Here is a 22,034-nt window from a genome sequence, read left to right on the forward strand (position 1 = left end):
TGACATCTGTCCTATATCTATCATCCCTCAATTTAAAGCTATGTCCCCTCGTGCTAGCTATCACCATCCGATGAAAAAGGCTCTCACTGTCCACCCTATCATAGAAATCATAGAAACCCTACAGTGCAGAAGGAGGCCATTTGGCCCATCGAGTCTGCACCGACCACAATCCCACCCAGGCCCTACCCCCACATATTTTACTCACTAATCCCTCTAACCTACGCATCTCAGGACTCTAAGGGGCAATTTTTTTTTTTAAACCTGGCCAATCAACCTAACCCACACATCTTTGGACTGTGGGAGGAAACCGGAGCACCCGGAGGAAACCCACGCAGACACGAGGAGAATGTGCAAACTCCACACAGACAGTGACCCGAGCCGGGAATCGAACCCGGGACCCTGGAGCTGTGAAGCAGCAGTGCTAACCACTGTGCTACCGTGCCGCCCCCTATCTAATCCTCTGATCATCTTGTATGGCTCTATTAAGTCACCTCTTAACCTTCTTCTAACGAAAACAACCTCAAGTCCCTCAGCCTTTCCTCATAAGACTTTCCCACCATATCAGGCAACATCCTAGTAAATCTCCTCTGCACCCTTTCCAATGCTTCCACATCCTTCCGATAATGCGGCGACCAGAACTGTACGCAATACTCCAAGTGCGGCCGCACCAGAGTTTTGTACAGCTGCAACATGACCTCCTGGCTCCGAAACTCAATCCTTCTACCAATAAAAGCTAACACTCCGTACGCCTTCTTAACAACCCTATCAACCGGAGCGCCAACTTTCAGGGATCTATGCACGTGGACACCGAGAGCTCTCTGCTCATCCACACTACCAAGTATCTTACCATTAGCCCAGTACTCTGTATTCCTGTTACTCCTTCCAAAGTGAATCACCTCTCATTTTTCCGCATTAAACTCCATTTGCCACCTCTCAGCCCAGCTCTGCAGCTTATCTATGTCCCTCTGTAACCTGCAACAACCTTCCGCACTGTCCACAACTCCACCGACTTTAGTGTCATCCGCAAATTTACTAACCCATCCTTCTGCGCCCTCATCCAGGTCATTTATAAAAACAAACAGCAGTGGCCCTAAAACAGATCCTTGCGGTGCACCACTCGTCACTGAACTCCAGGATGAACATGTCCCATCAACCACCACCCTCTGTCTTCTTACAGCTAGCCAATTCCTGATCCAAACCGCGAAACCACCCTCAATCCCATGCCTCTGTATTTTCTGCAATAGCTTACCGTGGGGAACCTTATCAAACGCTTTACTGAAATCCATATACACCACATCAACTGCTTTACCCTCATCCACCTCTTTGGTCACCTTCTCAAAGAACTCAATAAGGTTTGTGAGGCACGACCTACCCATCACAAAACCGTGTTGACTGTCCCTAATCAAATTATTCCTTTCTAGATGATTATAAATCCTATCTCTTATAATCCTTTCCAAAACTTTGCCCACAATGGAAGTAAGGCTCACCGGTCTATAATTACCAGGGTTGTCTCTACTCCCCTTCTTGAACAAGGGGACAACATTTGCTATCCTCCAGTCTTCTGGCACTATTCCTGTAGACAATGACAACATAAAGATCAAAGCCAAAGGCTCTGCAATCTCCTCCCTAGCCTCCCACAGAATCCTAGGATAAATCCCATCCGGCCCAGGGGACTTCTCTATTTTCACACTTTCCAGAATTGCTAACACCTCCTCCGTATTAACCTCAATCCCGTCTCGTCCAATAAGTCTTAAGACAGAGTTGAGGAGGAACTTCTTTTCCCAGAGGGTGGTGAATCTCTGGAATTCTCTGCCCACTGAGGTGGTGGAGGCTACCTCGCTGAATATGTTTAAAGCGCGGATGGATGGATTCCTGATCGGTAAGGGAATTAAGGGTTATGGGGATCAGGCGGGTAAGTGGTACTGATCCACGTCAGATCAGCCATGATCTTATTGAATGGCGGGGCAGGCTCGAGGGGCTAGATGGCCTACTCCTGCTCCTATTTCTTATGTTCTTATGTTCTTAATAGTCTGTATCTCCGTATTCTCCTCGACATCATTGCTGTAAATGATTAAAAGTCTGATCACAAAGAGGCCACGCAGCTCCTCAAACCTGCTCCTCCACTTTTCGAATTGATTTGATTTATTATTGTCATGTTACAGTGAAAAGTATTACTACTTGCGTGCTAAACAGACAAAGCACACTGTTCATTGAGAAGGAAACAAGAGTGCAAAATGCAGTGTTACAGTCATAGCTAGTGTGTAAAGAAAGATCAACTTAATGCGAGGTAGGTCCATTCAAACGTCTGATGGCAGCAGGGAAGAAGCTGTTCTTGTGAGTCGGTTGGTACGTAACCTCAGGCTTTTGTATCCTTTTCCCGACAAACGAAGGTGGAAGAGAGAGTGTCCAGGGTGCGTGGGGTACTTAATTATGCTGGCTGATTTTCCGAAGCAGTGGGAAGTGTAGACAGTCAATGGATGGGAGGCTGGTTTGAGTGATTGACTGGACTTCATTCACAACCCTGTGTAGTTTCTTGCGGTCTTGGGCAGAACAGGAGCCGTACCAAGCTGTGACACACCAGAAAGGATGCTTTCTATGGTGCATCTGTAAAAGTTGGTGAGAGTCGTAGCTGATGTGCCAAATTTCTTTAGTCTTCTGAGAAAGTGGAGGCGTTGGTGGGCTTTCTTAACTATAGCATCCACATGGAGGGACCAGGACAGGTTGTAGGTGAGCTTGAAGCTCTCGACCATTTCTACTTCATCCCTGTTGATGTAGACAGGGGTATGTCCTCCACTATGCTTCCTGAGGTTGATGACTATCTCCTTCATTTTGTTGACATTGAGGGAGAGATTATTGTCATCGCACCAATTCACCAGATTCTCTCTTTCCTGCACTCTGTCTCATCATTGTTTGAGATCCGGCCAAGTGTCATCAGCAAACTTGAAAATCAAGTTGGAGGGGAATTTGGCCACACAGTCACAGGTGTATAAGGAGTAGAGTCTGGGGCTGAACATAGCCTTGCAAACCACCGGCGTTGAGGATGATCGTGGAGGAGATGTTGTTGCCTATCCTTACTGACTAAAGTCTGTGGGTTAGGAAGTCTAGGATCCAGTCGCAGAGGGAGGAGCCGAGCCCCAGGTCACGGAATTTAGAGATGAGTCTCGTAGGAATAATGGTGTTAAAGGCTGAGCTGTAGTCTATGGAGTCTGACATAGGTGTCTTTGTTATCTAGGAGTTCCAGGGTTGAGTGCAGGGCCAGGGAGATGACGTCTGGTGAGGACCTGTTGCAGCAATAGGTGAACTGTAGTGGATCCAAGCAGTCTGGGAGGCTGAAATTGATTCATGCCATGACTAATCTTTCGAAGCACTTCGTAATGATGGATTTCAGAGCCACCGGCCGATAGTCATTAAGGCACGCTGCCTGACTTTTCTTTGGTACCGGGATGATGGTCATCTTCTTGAAGCAGATAGGGACCTCAGATTGGTGTAAAGAGAGGTTGAAGATGTCTGCGAATACCCCTGCCAGCTGATCCACGCAGGACCTGAAAGCTCGTCCAGGTACTCCATCCGGGCGACTTAAGATTGTAGTTGATCAATTCCACACCTCCCCCCATCCCATATCTCTCCCTTACCTTAGTGCCCAAATATCTGTCAATCTCCATGACAGAGTATCCACAGCCCTGAATTAGTGAATTCCAAAGGTTCACAGCTCTTTGCATGAAGACATTTCTTCCCACCTCAGATAAGTGGCCAATCACCTATTCTGAGACCATGACCACAAGTTCTAGATTGCCCAGCCAAGAAAAATGCCCTCTTAGCATCTACTCTGTCAAATCCTCTAAAAACGTTATCTTTTTCAATAAGAACATTCTAAACAACGGAGAGCGGGGGCCCACCCTGCGGGGGCCCACCCTACTCCAATCTCATCCCAACTATCAGTCTAGTGAACTTAATGGCACACACAAAGGCAAGTCGACCAGATTCCCCACCCCGGCACCCTTAAAGAGAATCTCCTTTGTGACTGACAACCCCAGATGAGGAATCTCCATTGCCATGTCTTAATTCCCTGGGTTGGACAACCAACACGCTGCATTTCCCTCCAAAGTCAAAATAATCTACACAGCAATTTAACAGCAAGTTTATCTTTGGGTAAGTGTGCAGCTTGGGACAGACAGCTGTTTCAATGCCAGGTTCTCTCACACGTGTTTGCATTATTTTGAAAGCACACTGTGGCAGCCTTACAGGGGGCAGTTGGATGTCTTTGATCAGCATTTGGAGAGGGAATACTGATTGGAAGCAGACACAAGCCACCGGCTAATGGGTATTGTTCAACATACAGGAGACACTGTTTCCATTTTAAAATTCATTCTCAGTTGTTACTGGTTGGCAGTGGGAGAGGAGAATATTTCCGGAGAGCGTTAGTGCCAACCAGGCATAAAGCAGCCAAAGTACTTCCTCCCAATCTCCCCTCCATCCATCCTCCTTTCCAGGACATTACAGGGATAAGTCTATAGCTCTCCCACCATATCCCATCTCCCTGGGATAGAGGGTAGGGTCTATGACTTTCTCCCAAAGCATCATGACAAGCAGATTAACTAACTACCCACCTTCAGTTAAAGAGGACGGGACAAAGTCAAAGACTCTCCTATAATGCACAACAGGCAAGGAGAGGATTGCATCCCAAATTATTCTCAGCAGGTCTGGGTTTATTTCTGGGACTTGTCCTGTGACACACAAAAACTCTTTACATGATAAAATACTGTCTTTCTATGCTTTAATAATATTGGCTGTACCTAAGCTTGATATTGTCCTGAGATGTTGATGCTTTTGTTTTTCTGCAAAATAACAAAAAGTAGTTAACAATTCCAGCTCATCTTTCCTTTGTCCCCACTCTCAGCTTCCCTACAAATGCAGCAAGTCCCCCAGCCCTTTCCTTAGCTCATCAATAACCCCCAGATTCCCTCTGCCATACCTCCTGCTTTAAATCCAACTCCCATTGCCCTAAAAGAATCCAGTACAACCAAACATGTGATACAACACACACTGCACCCTGGATAAGAGGTCAGCCAGTCTAATGGACTGAGCGAGAGAGATAGTCTCAGGAAGAGAATTCCTTTTTGAAAAGGTGTTAGAATCTCCCCTTTTGACATGTCCATGCACTGAGGGCTGCTGAGCTGGTGCTGGGATATACACCAACAGCTTCAAAGGGTCTTCCCTTCTTTCTGCATTCCCATTTTCCCACAGCAGCATGGCCAAGAGAGAGCCAAGAAGAGAGAGTCCGATTTCTCTTATTCTTTGAGATACGGATGTCACTGACTGAGCCAGCATTTGTTGCACATCCCTAATTGCCATTCATAGAATCTACAGAGCAGGAGGCCATTCGGCCCATCGAGTCTACACCGGCAATAATCCCACCAGAGCCTATCCCCGTAACCCCACATATTTACCGTTAGTCCCCCTGACACTAAGGGGCAATTAATCATGGCCAATCAACCTAACCTGCACATCTTTGGACTGTGGGAGGAAACCAGAGCACCCGGAGGAAACCCACGCAGACACGGGGAGAACGTGCAAACTCGATACAGTCACCCAAAACCAGAATAGAACCCAGGTCCCTAGCGCTTGAGGCAGCAGCGCTAACTACTGTGCCAAGCCACAGAGTGGCTTGCTCGGCCATTTCAGAGGGCCAGACCGGGTAAGGATGGCAGATTTCCCTCCCTAAAGGACATTAGTGAAGCAGATGAGCTTTTACAACAACCATAATGATTTCATGGTAACTGAAATCATTTTGAGATTGCAGATTTTCTTCATCGGTGGGATTTAAGCCCACATCCCCAGAGCATTAGCCCAGGCCTCTGGGTTAGCAGTCAATGACATTACCACTACAACATCATCTCCACTTCCAAGCAGTCTGATGCTGTGACACAATATTCCAGGTTACAGGAGTAACAGTGTGCCCGACCACTGCGACTGGGCCAGAGGGCTCCACAAAATGATCTCTGAAGACCCTCCAGATCAGCTGCATAAGGTGTAGTTCCCATTGACAAAACCCACTGCAGTTAACTCAGCTTGGATATTATATTGTTCCTACCCCTGCCAGCCCACACTCCTGAACACAAGTACCTCCAGGGTACATGTTCACTGCTGGAATCCGGGGTACCTCAGCTAAGACACCATTCCTCATGTGGATGGTATATCGATGAAAGTCAGCATGAGATGGGGGGAGGGGGGTCCTCTAGCCAGTCATGCCTTCCCTCGCTTGTGGGGAGTAGGCAAGGTGAATTCTAGAAATGCCCAATGCTGAAGTTCAGCAGAGAATGGTGTTGGAATGCCCATGGTCTGTGTCACTCCACTGGTGTCAGTGGAGTGATCAAAATGGGTTTAATTTTACCAAAACAAATTTACAGATTGTCAAATGATTAACAGGCTCCCTTATTACAAAGCAGTACACTCGCGCTGGAACCATCCCAGTTAGTACCTGCTGACGGGGGTGCGGTTCTGTCGTAGCTCATTCATTAGGTAGTCCTTCACTCCCATTATTACTGCTTGCAAGCACTGCTTGTTGGGCTTCTCCCGGATCACATCACGGTCGCAGTGCTTGCACCTCTTCAGGATGGTGGAGAAGTTGAGAATGCTGAAGGGCCACCTCTGTACCACATCGCGGAGCACCAGTGTCCGTATGTCCAGGAAGGCAGCTTTGAACAACACCGGGTAGATCTCACGGGGGATGTAGTCCAGGGCTTTGCGGGTCGAGGCGTGGTCTGAGATCACTTTCTGTGCACAAAAGAAGACCAAAGAATGCATCCTTCCAAACAAACAGCCCAGATGTTGCAGTTAGTGGATGGCTGGAGGGAGAGAGAAATATACCCGTCAGGTCCAACAAACACAATGTTTTTGCAGCATTGTCTCCACTCAGCCTCTGGGCCAGCAACTTGTGCAGTATTACTATATAGGAGTGCTCACTCCCAATGATCAGAGCTTCTCAGGAGGTTAATGCAGTCTATTAAGTCTACACGCTGTCTCAAATAGTTCATTTTCAGTCACTGGGTAATACACATTGGCAAGAAAGACATGTTGCTGACGGTTCTTATTTTGCATTCAGCAGGACAAGTACAAGAATGCCAAATTTTAAACAATCAACAATTTATACTACAGGACAAAAAGAGTATCACTGGCTGAGACATTGCCATGGTGAAAGCAACAATGAACCATGGGCTCCACAAATTCCCAGCTAATTTTTAAAAAAGTGCAAGACTTAAACATTCTTTTTGTTGCAGAGTACAATACAATACCTACAGTGCAGAAGGAGGCCATTCGGCCCATCGAGTCTGCACCGACAACAATCGCACCTCGGCCCTATCCCTAAAACCCCACATATTTACCTTCTAACCTACACATCCCAGGCCACTAAGGGGAAATTTAGCACGGCCAATCAACCTAAGCCACACATCTTTGGACTGTGGGAGGAAACCGGAGCACCCGGAGGAAACCCACGCAGACATGGGGAGAATGCACAAACTCCACACAGACCCAAGCCAAGAATCGAACCCAGGTCCCTGGGAGCTGTGAGGCAGCAGTGCTAACCATTGTGCTACCGTGCTGCCCATAGGGGTCTCTATGAATGTATGTTGCCTCAAAAACACAAATGACCAATGTTACAAGCTCGGTGGATCATAAATGGGTTGTTAGTGTAGCTATCAGCAAGCACTGCCCAATCACAATCACATCAAACAGTTGACACTTTGTTTTGGGTATTGGGTTGATCGAGTACAATCTGTATTGTTACAAAGGGCAGCACAGTGATCAGCACTGCTGCCTCACAGCGCCAGGGACCCGGATTTGATTCTGACCTTGAATGACTGTGTGGAGTTTGCACATTCTCCCCATGTCCACATGGGTTTCCTCCAGATGCTCTGGTTTCCTCCCATAGTCCAAAGATGCATGGGTTAGGTTGGTTGGCTATGCTGAATTGCCTGAGTATCAGGGGGTTAGCAAGGCAATTACATGGGGTTACAGGAATAGGGCCTGGGTGGGATTGTTATTGGTGCAAATCGGATGAGTGGAATGGCTTCCTTCTGTACTGTAGGGATATTATGACTTAATCGCAGGAACGTGTTGTTTAATTCAATCAGCCAATTATCGTGATGTACATAGTTGATTTTCACTACACCGTTTCTGCATTCCTCAACCAAGGGAACATTCAACATCTGATCTCAAGATGCAGAAAATGTGTTACCACCCACTGAAAGAGAAAATGAAATCCATAATCCCTCTTTTTCTCTCTGTAGATGTTCTTTCATCTCCTTAATCAACGAATGGGGCAGCACTGCTGCCTCACAGCGCCAGGGATCCGGGTTTGATTCCCAGCTTAGATCACTGTCTGCGCAGAGTCTGTACGTTTTTCCCGTGTCTGCGTCGGTTTCCTCCGGGTGCTCCGGTTTTCTCCCACAGTCTAAAAGACATGCTGGTGAGGTGTATTGGCCATGCTAAATTCTCCCTCGGTGTACCCGAACAGGTGCTGGAGTGTGGCGACTAGGGGATTTTCACAGTAACTTCATTGCAGTGTTAATGTAAGAATACTTGTGACACTAATAAATAAACTTTTATATAGATTTGGTTTAGGTCAGTTGGCTGGACAGCTGGTTTGTGATGCAGAGCAAAGCCAACAGCATGGGTTCAAATCCCGTTCTGGCTAAGGTTATTCACGAAGGCCCTGCCCTCAACTTTGACCCTGGCCTGGGGTGTGGTGATCCTCAGGGTTAAATCACCACCAGTCAGCTCTTTCCCTCAAAGAGGATAACAGCCTATGGACATCTGGGACAAGGTGACTTTTTCTTTACTTATAATAGATTTCAATATCTTCTCTACAACTGATGTCAGGCTAACAGGTCTGTAGTTCTCCATTTCCTTTCTTTCTTAAATAGTGGGGTACATTTCCCACCCCCCCAATCTGCAGGATGGGAATCTATCAAGTCTCAGTTTCTCCAGTACTACTTTTTTTTTTACTAACACTAATTTCTTTTTGTTCCTCATTCCCACTAGGCCTTTGATTCTATTTCTGGGAGGTTTTCTGTCCCTTCCTCCATGAAGACAGACAAAGGAATTAGTTAGCTTCTCTGCCATTTCTGTATTCCCAAAATAAAATCTCCTGACTCTGCCCCCAATGGGCTCACATTTGTCTTTGCTAAACTTTTAACATAGCTACAGAAGTTTCTACAGTTCATTTTATGTTTCCTACTCTATTCTCCCTTCATCAGTTTCATGGTTCTCCTTTGCTGAATTTGAAAATGCTCCCAATCCTCAGACTTTCTGCTTTTTTTGGCATCTCGAGAAGCCTCTTTCTTTGACGCAATACAATCTTTAACTTCCTTTCTTAGCCATGGGTGACTCACTTTTCCTATTGGATTTTTGTGCCTTAAAGTAAAACCACATATTAATTCTTTAAATACTAACCATGTCTGTCTATCTCCATACCTTTTAACCAATTTCCCAATCCACCACAGCCCTCTTGTCCCTCCCTCATACCTTCATAGTTTCCTTTGGTTACATTTAAGGCCCTAGTTTTGGATTGAACAACATTTTCAAACTTAATGGAAAACTCTAACATATCACTGGCACACATTCCTAAAATTCTTTTACAACAAGATTAATTAGCTCTTCCTCATTGTATAGTGATGGTTTAACTGGGGACCTGGAGCTTCACAGCTCCAGGGACCTGGGTTCGATTCCCGGCTTGGGTCACTGTCTGTGTGGAGTTTGCACATTCTCCTCGTGTCTGCGTGGGTTTTCTCCGGGTGCTCCGGTTTCCTCCCACAGTCCAAAGATGTGCAGGTTAGGTTCATTGGCCACGCTAAAATTGCCCCTTAGTGTCCTGAGATGCGTAGGTTAGAGGGATTAGTGGGTAAAATATGTAGGGATATGGGGGTAGGGCCTGGGTGGGATTGTGGTCGGTGCAGACTCGATGGGCCAAATGGCCTCTTTCTGTACTGTAGGGTTTCTATGATTTCTTCTTCCTATAGTCAAAAATAGACCATTGTCTATTCACATTGAACTACCAGCAGCTGCTATGGTGGAGTTTGATCCAGTGCTGTGTTAACATCCAGAAGCCCCAGATCTGGTGACATGGATTCAAGTCATTCTCTCCCCCCCCCCACCCCCACCATGGCACCTGGTGGGATTTGAATTCAGTTAATATATCTGGAATATGAAGCTGGTCTGAATAATGGTGACCATGAAGCTATCAATTAATGTAAAAGCCCATCTGGTTCACTCACGTCCTTTAGGGAAGGAAATCTGTTGTCCTTGCCCGGTCTGGCCCACAAGTCACTCCAGAGCCACAGCAATGTGGTTGACTTGGAAATGACCTAGTAAGCCACTCAGTTGCATCTAAAAGGATTAGCCTTGGCCTCGAGACCAGTCCAGTGACATTGCCTTGCCACTACTGGCTGGATGGCTGGTTAGTGATGTAGAGCAGCACAGGTTATTCTTCTCACCCTTGCCCCGCGCCGGAGGTGTGGTGATGCTCAGGTTAAATCACCACCAGTCAGTGTTCCCCTTAAAGGAGAGAGTAGTCTATGGTCATCTGGGACTATAGCAACTTTACCTTGATTGCACCACTATCTCAGGCAGATAGAGGAACAGGACTTGCTGTGAATTAAATTGTGCTGCTTCTGTCTAAAACCCAGGTTGTGAGCAGTCTCCTGAGAGATTGGCCAGGGGGAGGTGGGGCTCTGCATTTGGTTCTTTAATATCAATGCCTCCCATTGCAGAAAAGGTACATTGCAGAAAGTACAGGAAAAGCAGCAGCAACAAGCAGAGATTTCACCCGGAGATCATAGAAACCCTACAGTAGAGAAAGAGGCCATTCGGCCCATCGAGTCTGCACCGACCACAATCCTACCCAGTCCCTTCCCCCATATCCCTACATATTTATCCGCTAATCCCTCTAACCTACGCATCTCATGACACTAAGGGGGAATTTTAGCATGGCCAATCAACCTAACCCGCACATCTTTGGGAGGAAACCGGAGGAAACCCACGCAGACACGGGGAGAACGTGCAAACTCCACACAGACAGAATCGAACCCGGGTCCCTGGAGCTGTGCAGAGCAGTGCTAACCACTGTGCCACCGTGCCGCCCAGCGACTGCAGAATTCACCAATAACTTCAAACCATCTCCCACTGCAACCCTGCCCGGGAAACAGGAGGCTCCAGCCGGGCCTCCGCCCGCCTGCCTCAGCAAGGCCCAGATTTCAGGTTTGGGGCCCGGACCTCTCCCTTCCCCCTGGCCCGGACCTCTCCCCGGCCCGGGCCTCTCTCCTCCCCGCTGCCCGCACCTTGCCTGTTCTCCGGCCGCGGTTGAGACTGGGTGTGAGCGCGGCGGGCGCGGAGACTCCATGGAGACGAAGCCGTTGCCATGTCCGCGCAGAAGAGCCGCGCCTGCGCACAGCCCAGTCTTCCCGTCCTGCTCTCCGGATTGTGACGTCAGCGCCCGGTAAAGGGGCGTCGCCCATGACGGAGCGAGCCCAGGGAGAGGGTGGGGCACAGGGTAAGGGGCGGGACCAGACTAGATAGGGGGCGGGGCTCAGGGCATGACACTCGCGACACTTCGGGGCCGCATCACAGCGCCACCCGGAGGCGGGAGGTCAGAAGGTACTTTGCTGCGCCAACTCCTGGCGGCTGGTGGAACTGCAGATTCAGGAAAAGGCAAAGATGGTGAGGAGCAAAACTTGAAAATGTAACACAAGAGTCCATTCGGCCCATCATGCTCCTTGAAATAGCTCTCCACTCAATCCCCCCCTGTAAAAGATGGGTTTTCCAAAGATCTATTCTTTTTTGAAAATAATTTACATATAGAAGCAATAACAGACATTAAAGGAGATCTTTCAATACTCTGGATAAAAATAGAGTTCATAGAAACTCTACAGTGCAGAAGGAGGCCATTCGGCCCATCGAGTCTGCACCGACAACAATCCCATCCCAGGACCTAGCCCCAATCCCACACATTTGGCAAGACTTGCAGATAGTGAGGAACATTGTCAGAGGCTACAGAAGGATATAGATAGGCTGGAAATTTGGGCAAAGAAATGGCAGATGGAGTTCAATCCTGATCAATGCGAAGTGATGCATTTTGGTAGAAATAATGTAGGGAGGAGCTATACGATAAATGGCAGAGCCATAAAGGATATAGATACGCAGAGGGACCTGGGGGTGCAAGTCCACAGATCCTTGAAGGTGACGTCACAGGTGGTGAAGAAGGCATATGGTATGCTTGCCTTTATAGGACGGGGCATAGAGTATAAAAGTTGGGGTCTGATGTTGCAGATGTATAGAACGTTGGTTCGGCCACATTTGGAATACTGCGTCCAGTTCTGGTCGCCACACTACCAGAAGGACGTGGGGGCTTTGGAGAGAGTACAGAGGAGATTTACCAGGATGTTGCCTGGTATGGAGGGGCTTAGTTATGAGGAGAGATTGAGTAAACTGGGGTTGTTCTCCCTGGAAAGACGGAGGATGAGGGGAGACTTAATAGAGGTGTATAAAATTATGAAAGGCATAGATAGGGTGAACGGTGGGAAGCTTTTCCCCAGGTCGGTGGTGACCTTCACGAGGGGTCATAGGTTCAAGGTGAAGTGGGGGAGGTTTAACACAGATATCAGAAGGACATATTTTACACAGAGGGTGGTGGGGGCCTGGAATGCGCTGCCAGGCAAGGTGGTGGAGGCGGACACACTGGGAACGTTTAAGACTTATCTAGATAGCCACATGAACGGAGTGGCAATGGAGGGATACAAAAGAATGGTCTAGTTTGGACCAGGGAGCGGCATGGGCTTGGAGGGCCGAAGGGCCTGTTCCTGTGCTGTATTGTTCTGTCTTTGTTTATTTACCCCGCTAATGCCAAATATTGTGCCTTTGTGTAAAAAGGGCTGCAGGGAAAAGCCTGGGAACTACAGGCCAGTGAGCCTCACATCTGTGGTGGGAAAGTTGTTGGAAGGTATTTTGAGAGACAGGATCTACAGGCATTTAGAGACGCAAGGACTGATTAGGGACAGTCAGCATGGCTTTGTGAGTGGAAAATCATGTCTCACAAATTTGATTGAGTTTTTTGAAGGGGTAACCAAGAAGGTAGATGAGGGCAGTGCAGTTGATGTTGTCTACATGGACTTTAGCAAGGCCTTTGACAAGGTACCGCATGGTAGGTTGTTGCATAAAGTTAAATCTCACGGGATCCAGGGTGAGGTATCTAAAGCCAAATTGGCTTCTTGACAGAAGTCAGAGGGCGGTTGTACCGAGTTGTTTTTCAAACTGGAGGCCTGTGACCAGCGGTGTGCCTTAGGGATCAGTGCTGGGTCCACTGTTATTTGTCATTTCTGTTAATGATTTGGATGAGAATATAGGAGGCATGGTTAGTAAGTTTGCAGATGACACCAAGATTGGTGGCATAGTGGACAGTGAAGAAAGTTATCTCCAATTGCAATGGGATCTTGATCAATTTGGCCAGTGGGCTGACGAATGGCAGATGGAGTTTAATTTAGACAAATGCGAGATGATATATTTTGGTAGATTGAACCAGGGCAGGACTTACTCAGTTAATGGTAGGGCGTTAGGGAGAGTTACAGAACAAAGAGATCGAGGGGTACATGTTCATAGCTCCTTGAAAGTGGAGTCACAGGTGGACAGAGTGGTGAAGAAGGCATTCGGCGTGCTTGGTTTCATAGGTCAGAACATTGAATACAGGAGTTGGGACGTCTTATTGAAGTTGTACAAGACATTGGTAAGGCCACACTTCGAATACTGTGTGCAATTCTGGCCATCCTATTATAGAAAGGATATTATTAAACTAGAAAGAGTGCAGAAAAGATTTACTAGGATGCTACCGGGACTTGATGGATTGAGTTATAAGGAGAGGCTGGATAGACTGGGACTTTTTTCTCTGGAGTGTAGAAGGCTGAGGGGTGATCTTGTAGAGGTCACTAAAATAATGAGGGGCACAGATCAGCTGGATAGTCAATATCTTTTCCCAAAGGTAGGGGAGTCTAAAACTAGAGGGCATAGGTTTAAGGTGAGAGGGGAGAGATACAAAAGTGTCCAGAGGGGCAATGTTTTCACACAGAGGGTGGTGTGTGTCTGGAACAAGCTGCCAGAGGTAGTAGTAGAGGCGGGTACAATTTTGTCTTTTAAAAAGCATTTAGATAGTTACATAGGTACGATGGGTATAGAGGGATAGGGGCCAAATGCAGGCAATTGGGATTAGCTTAGGGGTTTTAAAAAAAAAGGGCGGCATGGACAAGTTGGGCCGAAGGGTCTGTTTCCATGCTGTAAACCTCTATGACTCTAATCCCTCTAAGTACACATCCCGGGACACTATGGGCAATTTAGCACGGCCAATCAACCTAACCCACACACCTTTCAGCCTGAGGGAGGAAACCGGAGCACCCGGAGGAAACCCACGCAGACATGGGGAGAACGTGCAAACTCCACACAGAGAGTGACCCAATCCAGGAATCAAACCCCGGTCACTGGAGCTGTGAGGCGCAGTGCTAACCACTGTGCCACCCCATGTTCCATTGGATATATTCCATTGAGAGAGGAAGTTGCCACGAGAAGGATACAAAGAACAAAGAAAATTACAGCACAGGGACAGGCCCTTCGGCCCTCCCAGCCTACACCGACCATGCTGCCCGACTGAACTAAAACCCCCTACCCTTCCGGGGACCATATCCCTCTGTTCCCATCCTATTCATTCATTTGTCAAGACACCCCTTAAAACTCACTATCGTATCTGCATCCACTACCTCCCCCGGCAGTGAGTTCCAGGCACCACCACCCTCTGTGTAAAAAACTTGCTTCGTACATCTCCTTTAAACCTTGCCCCTCGCACCTTAAACCTGTGCCCCCTAGTAATTGACTCTTCCACCCTGGGAAAAAGCTTCTGATTATCCACTCTGTCCATGCCCCTCATAATCTTGTAGACTTCTAACAGGTTGCCCTTCAACCTCCATCGTTCCAGTGAGAACAAACCAAGTTTCTCCAACCTCTCCTCATAGCTAATGCCCTCCATACCAGGCAACATCCTGGTAAATCTTTTCTGTACCCTCTCCAAAGCCACCATATCCTTCTGCTAGTGTGGCGACCAGAATTGAACACTACATTCCAAGTGCGGTCGAACTAAGGTTCTATAAAGCTGCAACATGACTTGCCAATTTTTAAACTCAATGCCCCGGCCGATGAAGGCAAGCATGCCGTCTGCCTTCTTGACTACCTTCTCCACCTGCATTGCCACTTTCAGTGACCTGTGTACCTGTACACCCAGATCCCTTTGCCTATCAATACTCCTAAGGGTTCTGCCATTTACTGTATATTTTCTATCTGTATTAGACCTTCTTTCTGTGAGTAACTGAGGGAATTAAAAGAGGCATCAAATTAAAAGAAAAGCTGAGTGAAGTTGTACGGGTTAGTGGTGACCAAAAGATTGGGAAAAATTAGAAATCAGCGAAGGGCAACTGAAAAAAATAATAGAGGGAGAAATACAAGTATTAGAGAAAACTACAAAGAAATATAAAAATAGGCAATAAAAACCTCAGCAAGTATATAAAAAGAAAGTAAGTAGCTAAAATGAGCATTGGTCCCTTAGAGCAATGGTACCCAATCCCGTGAAGTATTCCGCGAAAAAAGGTTCAAAGTGACTCATAATTCATGTAATTAAACTAAGATTAATCATCACCTTCAACTCTGGTCGGCATCTCCAAGATCCGATATACCTGCCAAGTGAGGTAAATGGCATACCAGCCTCCCATCCATTGACTCTGTCTACACTTCCCGCTGCCTCGGCAAAGCAGCCAGCATAATTAAGGACCCCACGCACATTTTCTCTTCCATCTTCTTCCGTCAGGAAAAAGATACAAAAGTCTGAGGTCACGTACCAACCGACTCAAGAACAGCTTCTTCCCTGCTGCTGTCAGACATTTGAATGGACCTACCTCGCACTAAGTTGATCTTTCTCTGCACCCTAGCTGTGACTGTAACACTACATTCTGCACTCTCTCATTTCCTTCTCTATGAACAGTATGCTTTGTCTGTGTAGTGCGCAAGAAACAATACTTTTCAATGTATACCAATACATGTGACAATAATCAATCAAATCAACCCAATTAGGTTAATGGGGGGCTGGCAAATGGAGCATAATGTGGGAAAATGTGAGGTTGTCAACTTTGATAGGAAGAATAGTCTACATGGTTTTGTGAAAAAGGAAATAGTGTTTCACGAATTTATTGCAGTTCCTTGAAGATATAACAAACAGGGTGGGAGTATTAGATTGGAGTGTATTTGGATTTCCAAATGGCATTTGATAAGGTGCACAAAATAAGAACCGATAGTGTGATGGTGGGGCGAGGGGGGGTGCAGGGAATTGGCTAACAAACAGGAGGCAGAGAGTCAGAATAAATGGGTTATTTTCAGGTTGGCAAGCTAAAGTTTTAAAGTTTGTTTATGTGTCACATGTAGGCTTACATTAACACTGCAATGAAGTTACTGTGAAAATCCCCTAGTCATCACACTCCGGCGCCTGCTCGGCTTTGCCGAAGGAGAATTTAGTAGGGCCAATGCACCTAACCAGCACATCTTTGGAGTGTGGGAGGAAACCCACACAGACACGGGGAGAACGTGCAGACTCCACACAGACTGTAACCAGCTGTAACCAGTGGAGTGCCAGAGGAATCAGTGCTGGGTCTCAACTATTTACAATCTACATTCACAACTTGAATAAAGGGGCAGTACTTTCCTTTTCATCCATATTTTTGATTTGATTTGATTTATTATTGTCACGTGTATCAGTATACAATGAAAAGTATTATTTCTTGCACGCTATACAAAGCATACCGTTCATAGAGAAGGAGAAAGTGCAGAATGTAGTGTTACAGTTATAGCTAGGGTGTAGAGAAATATCAACTTAATGCAAGGTAGGTCCATTCAAAAGTCTGATGGCAGCAGGGAAGAAGCTGTTCTTGAGTCGGTTGGTACGTGACCTCAGACTTTTGTATCTTTTTCATATGGATGGCCTTTTAAAAAATATTATATATGGAGGTTGCACGGTAGCGCAGTGGTTAGCACAGCTGCCTCACAGCTCCAGGGACCCGGGTTCGATTCCCGGCTTGGGTCACTGTCTGTGAAGAGTCTGCACATTCTCTCCATGTCTGCATGGGTTTCCTCTGGGTGCTCCGGTAGGGATAAGCTTGCATTGGAAGCAGCTCAGAGAAGGTTCACTAGGGCTGATTCATGGGATGAAAGGGGTTGCCCCTGGAGGAGGCAGGTTGGGCCTATACACACTGGAGTTTAGGATAATGGGAGGTGATTATATGAAAGATACTCTATGAAGATTCTGAAGAGACTTGACAGGGTGGATGTTGAAAGAAAGCATCCCTTCATGAGGGAATGTAGAAATAGGAGGCACAGCTTCAGAACATTTAAGAAGGAGATGGGGAGGAATTTCCTGTCTCAGAGGGTGGTGAGTGTTTGGATTTCTCTTCCCAGAGAGCAGTGGGGGGTGGGACACTGAATACATCCGAGGCTGAGTTAGACAGAGTTCTGATCGACCAGGGAGTGAAGGATTATGAGGCAGGAGCAGAGCAGCTCGAGGGGCTGAATGGCCTCCTCTCTCTCCGGTTTCTTATGATCTTACAAAGAGGCCAACAAACAGGGTAACACTTATGTTGTTTAGAAAAATCGATCATGCAATGAAAAGGGTTGGCAGATCAGTCATCTCTCTCCATGGTGCAGTCGGAGTAAACCTTTCCTGTCCGTCAGTGAAAAAATTAAAAACAATTTAAATGCCATTGCATCATTGACCCAGTACTGTCATTTCTGTAAAGGTCATGCAAAGATATACCGATGCAAACTGACTCATTTTGTAAATGTTTACAGGATGTGGGCACCGCTGTCCAGGAGGACATTTATTGCCCATCCCTAATTGCCCTCGAGAAGGTGGTGGTGAGCTGCCTTGTTGAACCACAGCCATCCATGAGGTGTAGGTACACCCACAGTGCTGTTAGAGAAAGAGTTCCCAGATTCTGACCCAGCGACAGTGAAGAAACAGCGATATATTTCCAAGTCAGGGTGGTGAGTGGCTTGGAGGGAAACCTCCGGGTGGTGGTGTTCCCATGTATCTGCTGCCCTTGTCCTTCTAGATGATAGTGGTCGTGGGTTTCGAAGGTGCTGCCTAAGGAACTTGTTGAGTTCCTGCAGTACATCTTGTAGATAGTACACATGACTGATACTGTGCGTCAGTGGTGGAGGGAATGAATGTTTGTGGAAGGGGTCGTAATCAAGCCGGCTGCTTTGTTCTGGATGGTGTTGAGCTTCTTGAGTGTTGCTGGAGCTGAACTCATCCAGGCAAGTGGGAAATATTCCATCACACTCCTGACTTGTGCCTTGTAGATGGTGGTGTGGCCCAATGACCAACAGCCTGACCAACTAGGCCCGGTGCAGAATTGGACAATCTAAATTAAACAGCGGTCAACAGCCTCCATAGCCAGGCCTGATGGGTATGCAGACAGGCCAAGTTTAAACCCAGACACAGGTTAGAAGTGAGCAAGGGTAAGTCTGGCCCTGCCCTGGAGGCTGGAACCAGAAGTGCTCAGCCCTACAGTATTTGTGTATACCCCAGCTTTGGCCAGACTCTCTGGCACCTCCGATTCCCATCATTACCATAGATGGAAAGGGGACCACATGCGCCTGAGGATGGATACCAAGATGGTCCTGGCGCCATCCATATATGGAATCAGCAATCCCACTGGGAGTTGCGAACCCTGCCCGGTAACCTCATTGGTTGGAAACCAGAGAACCTTCCAGAAGGGCTGGAAGAGGAGGGATAAGAAGAGACACCTGGAGGGCACCCCCAGCAAAGACTCCACTCAACCCCGGTGAAGACTCGACCTACAGCGGAGTCTCAGTGTCTGCCTCCACCACCCTACTTGGCAGCGCATTCCAGGCCCCCATCACTCTCTCTGTAAAAAACGTCCCTCTGATATCTGAGTTATACCTCGCCCCTCTCACCTTGAGCCCGTGACCCCTCGTGATCGTCACCTCCGACCTGGGAAAAAGCTTCCCACTGTTCACCCTATCTATACCCTTCATAATTTTGTACACCTCTATTAGATCTCCCCTCATTCTCCGTCTTTCCAGGGAGAACAACCCCAGTTTACCCAATCTCTCCTCATAGCTAAGACCCTCCATACCAGGCAACATCCTGGTAAACCTTCTCTGCACTCTCTCTAAAGCCTCCACGTCCTTCTGGTAGTGCGGCGACCAGAACTGGACGCAGTACTCCAAATGTGGTCTAACCCGCGTTCTATACAGCTGCAACATCAGACTCCAGCTTTTATACTCTATACCCTGTCCTATAAAGGCAAGCATACCATATGCCTTCTTCACCACCTTCTCCACCTGTGCTGCCACCTTCAAGGATTTGTGGACTTGCACACCTAGGTCCCTCTGTGTTTCTATACTCTTGATGGCTCTGCCATTTATTGTATAACTCCCCCCTACATTAGTTCTTCCAAAATGCATCACTTCGTATTTATCTGGATTAAATTCCATCTGCCATTTCTCCGCCCAATTTTCCAGCCTATCTATATCCTGCTGTATTGTCCGATAATGTTCATCGCTATCCGCAAGTCCAGCCATCTTCGTGTCATCCGCAAACTTGCTGATAACACCAGTTACACCTTCTTCCAAATCATTTATATATATCACAAATAGCAGAGGTCCCAGTACAGAGCCCTGTGGAACACCACTGGTCACAGACCTCCAGCCGGAAAAAGACCCTTCGACTGCTACCTTCTGTCTCCTGTGGCCAAGCCAGTTCTCTCGACTCTGAGTTTGAGATACGGTAGAGCTCAGCAAATCGGACCCGGCAACTCAGTCAGGTTCATCGACACGGGTAGTATCAGAAATCTCCGTCAGAAGCAGAGAGTATTAGGTTATTATGGGAACTGAAGAGTTATTTTCGTATAGAGTTTGTATGTTAAGTGTTTGTTAATAAAATTGGGTTAACCATGAAACAACTCTTCTACATTGTTCATCTCATGAGTAAGAGCACCTGGGCAAATGAGTTTTAGTAGAAACAGACGAGAGTGGACAGGCTTTGGGGGGTCAGGAGGTTATTCTCCACAGGAGTCCTAGCCTCTGACCTGCTCTGATAGCCACAGTATTTCTATGGCTAGTCCAGTTCCGTTTCTGGTCAATGCCAACACCCAGGCTGTTGATAGTGGGGGTTTCAGCGATGGAAGTACAACTGAAAATCGGGGGAGAGGGTTAGATTCTCTCTTGTTGGAGATGACCATTGCCTGGCATGTTTGTGGCACAAATGTTATTTGCCTGAATGTTGTGGAGGTCTCGCTTCATATGGACATGAACTGCTTAAGTATGTGAGGAGTTGCAAGTGATACTGATACTGTGCAATCATCAGTAAACACCCTCAACTCTGACCCTTTGATGGAAGGAAGGTCATTGATGAAGCAGCTGAAGATGGTTGGGCCTCAGACACTTACTGAGGAACTCCTGCAGTGATGTTAGGGAGCTGAGATGATTGACCTCCAATCACCAAAACCATCTTGCTTTGTGTCAGGTATGACTCAAACCCAGTGTAGAGTTTTCTCCTTGATTCCCATTGTCTCCAACTTTCCTACAGCTAAAAGGGTTGAACTTGAGGTGAGATGGGAGTGAGTGCCCTTGACATCCAGGCAGCATTTGGCCACGTTTGGACCAAGGCTATAATAAGGTCAGGAGCTGAGTGACCCTGGCAGAACCCAAACTGAGCATCAGTGAGCAGATTATTGTTGAGTAAATGCTGCTTGACTGCACTGTTCTTGACCCTTTCTGTAATAACTCAGGAAGCCCAACTGGAAAGGAATGGTATTTATTGTTAAATATAAAATAAGGCCACTATTCTGTGGCGTACATATACAAGTCCCAACCGGTACAATAGTCCTGCGGACCCTTCCCGCTGTCTGCCTTGTAAAGGGCTCAACTGATGAGTTCCACCTGGGCAGGCCATTGCCTGTTACCAGGGGAACTCGTATTCAATGAGCACCACAGAGAGATCGATTAGAGATTCCCCATGGAACTCATGGGGGGTTATCACACCTTCCATCACTTTACTGATTGAGAGGAGAATAATGGGGCGGTAATTGGCCAGGTTGGATTTGACAAGCTTTTTTTGTGTACAGGACATACCTTGCTGGGTAGTTTGGTGATGTTACTAACACACCCTCCATAGCCATCAAAACCTGGAACCCAGGTGCTTCTGAACCAGAGGCAGGGACACTGCCCACTGCGTTATCAAAGATGGTGGCAACTGCCAGAAGTGTGCAACTCCTGCCTCAGATCATTGACATTTCAGTAAGGATGGTGATCAGACTGTGATTGGCACTGTCCAGAATAGCTGTCTCACCGCACTCCGAAACAAGAGTGCGAGGAGGTGCGCTGTACCCTTCGACAGCAAAAAACAGAGCTCCTTAAAAATATAATTATTGCCAAATGGCACATCAAATAAATTCACCCTTCCTGGAATTGAATGTTCAATTTTCTGCCATTCAGAACGGTGCAGATTGTCACGGAAGAGTAACAGGTTAAAATATTCAGCATTTAGTTTCACAGCTATACTCAGCTTAGAATGTTTGACTCCCCAGTCATCGCTCAATCTGGATAAGTTACCTTTTGAGTGACTGTTTAATTCCTGTTCTCTGCACTGTACGTGAATCAGTCTCTGAGCTGATATTCGTTCTATCTCTGGGGAGAGAATAGGGCCAACGTTTCGAGTCTGGATGACCCTTCGTAAGAGTCTGTCACCCAGACTCGAAACATTGGCTCTATTCTCCCTCTCAGATCTGCTAAGGTATCCCAGGGTTTTCTGTTTTGGTTTCAGATTCCAGCATCCGCAGTATTTTGCTTTGTTGTATCTCTGTTGCTTCATGCTGTAAATAATAACGAGTGAGGCTTTTCTTCTTAAATCCCACAGTGCAGTCCGATATGTTTTT

General features: G+C 47.0%; 1 protein-coding gene across 5 annotated transcripts in view; it reads right to left on the bottom strand.

Annotated features, from left to right (window-relative positions):
* The window catches only part of LOC144505152 (leucine-rich repeat-containing protein 14-like), a 65,564-nt gene extending 54,078 nt beyond the window's left edge, over positions 1 to 11,486 (bottom strand). For 2 of the 5 annotated variants that reach the window (XM_078231100.1, XM_078231062.1), the window contains exons 1-3: positions 11,337 to 11,472; positions 6,479 to 6,845; positions 4,794 to 4,835 (exon numbers count right to left, since the gene is read on the bottom strand). In XM_078231100.1, the coding sequence (XP_078087226.1) occupies positions 4,794 to 4,835; positions 6,479 to 6,804 (368 nt within the window). In that variant the 5' untranslated portion in view covers positions 6,805 to 6,845; positions 11,337 to 11,472. Of the gene's footprint in view, positions 1 to 4,793; positions 4,836 to 6,478; positions 6,846 to 11,336 lie in introns of all 5 variants that reach the window. The other 3 variants (XM_078231090.1, XM_078231072.1, XM_078231080.1) reach the window with 3 other exon arrangements.
* Between the last annotated feature and the right edge of the window lie 10,548 nt (positions 11,487 to 22,034).

Source organism: Mustelus asterias, chromosome 2, assembly GCF_964213995.1.
Source record: "Mustelus asterias chromosome 2, sMusAst1.hap1.1, whole genome shotgun sequence".
Classification (NCBI taxonomy): domain Eukaryota; kingdom Metazoa; phylum Chordata; class Chondrichthyes; order Carcharhiniformes; family Triakidae; genus Mustelus; species Mustelus asterias.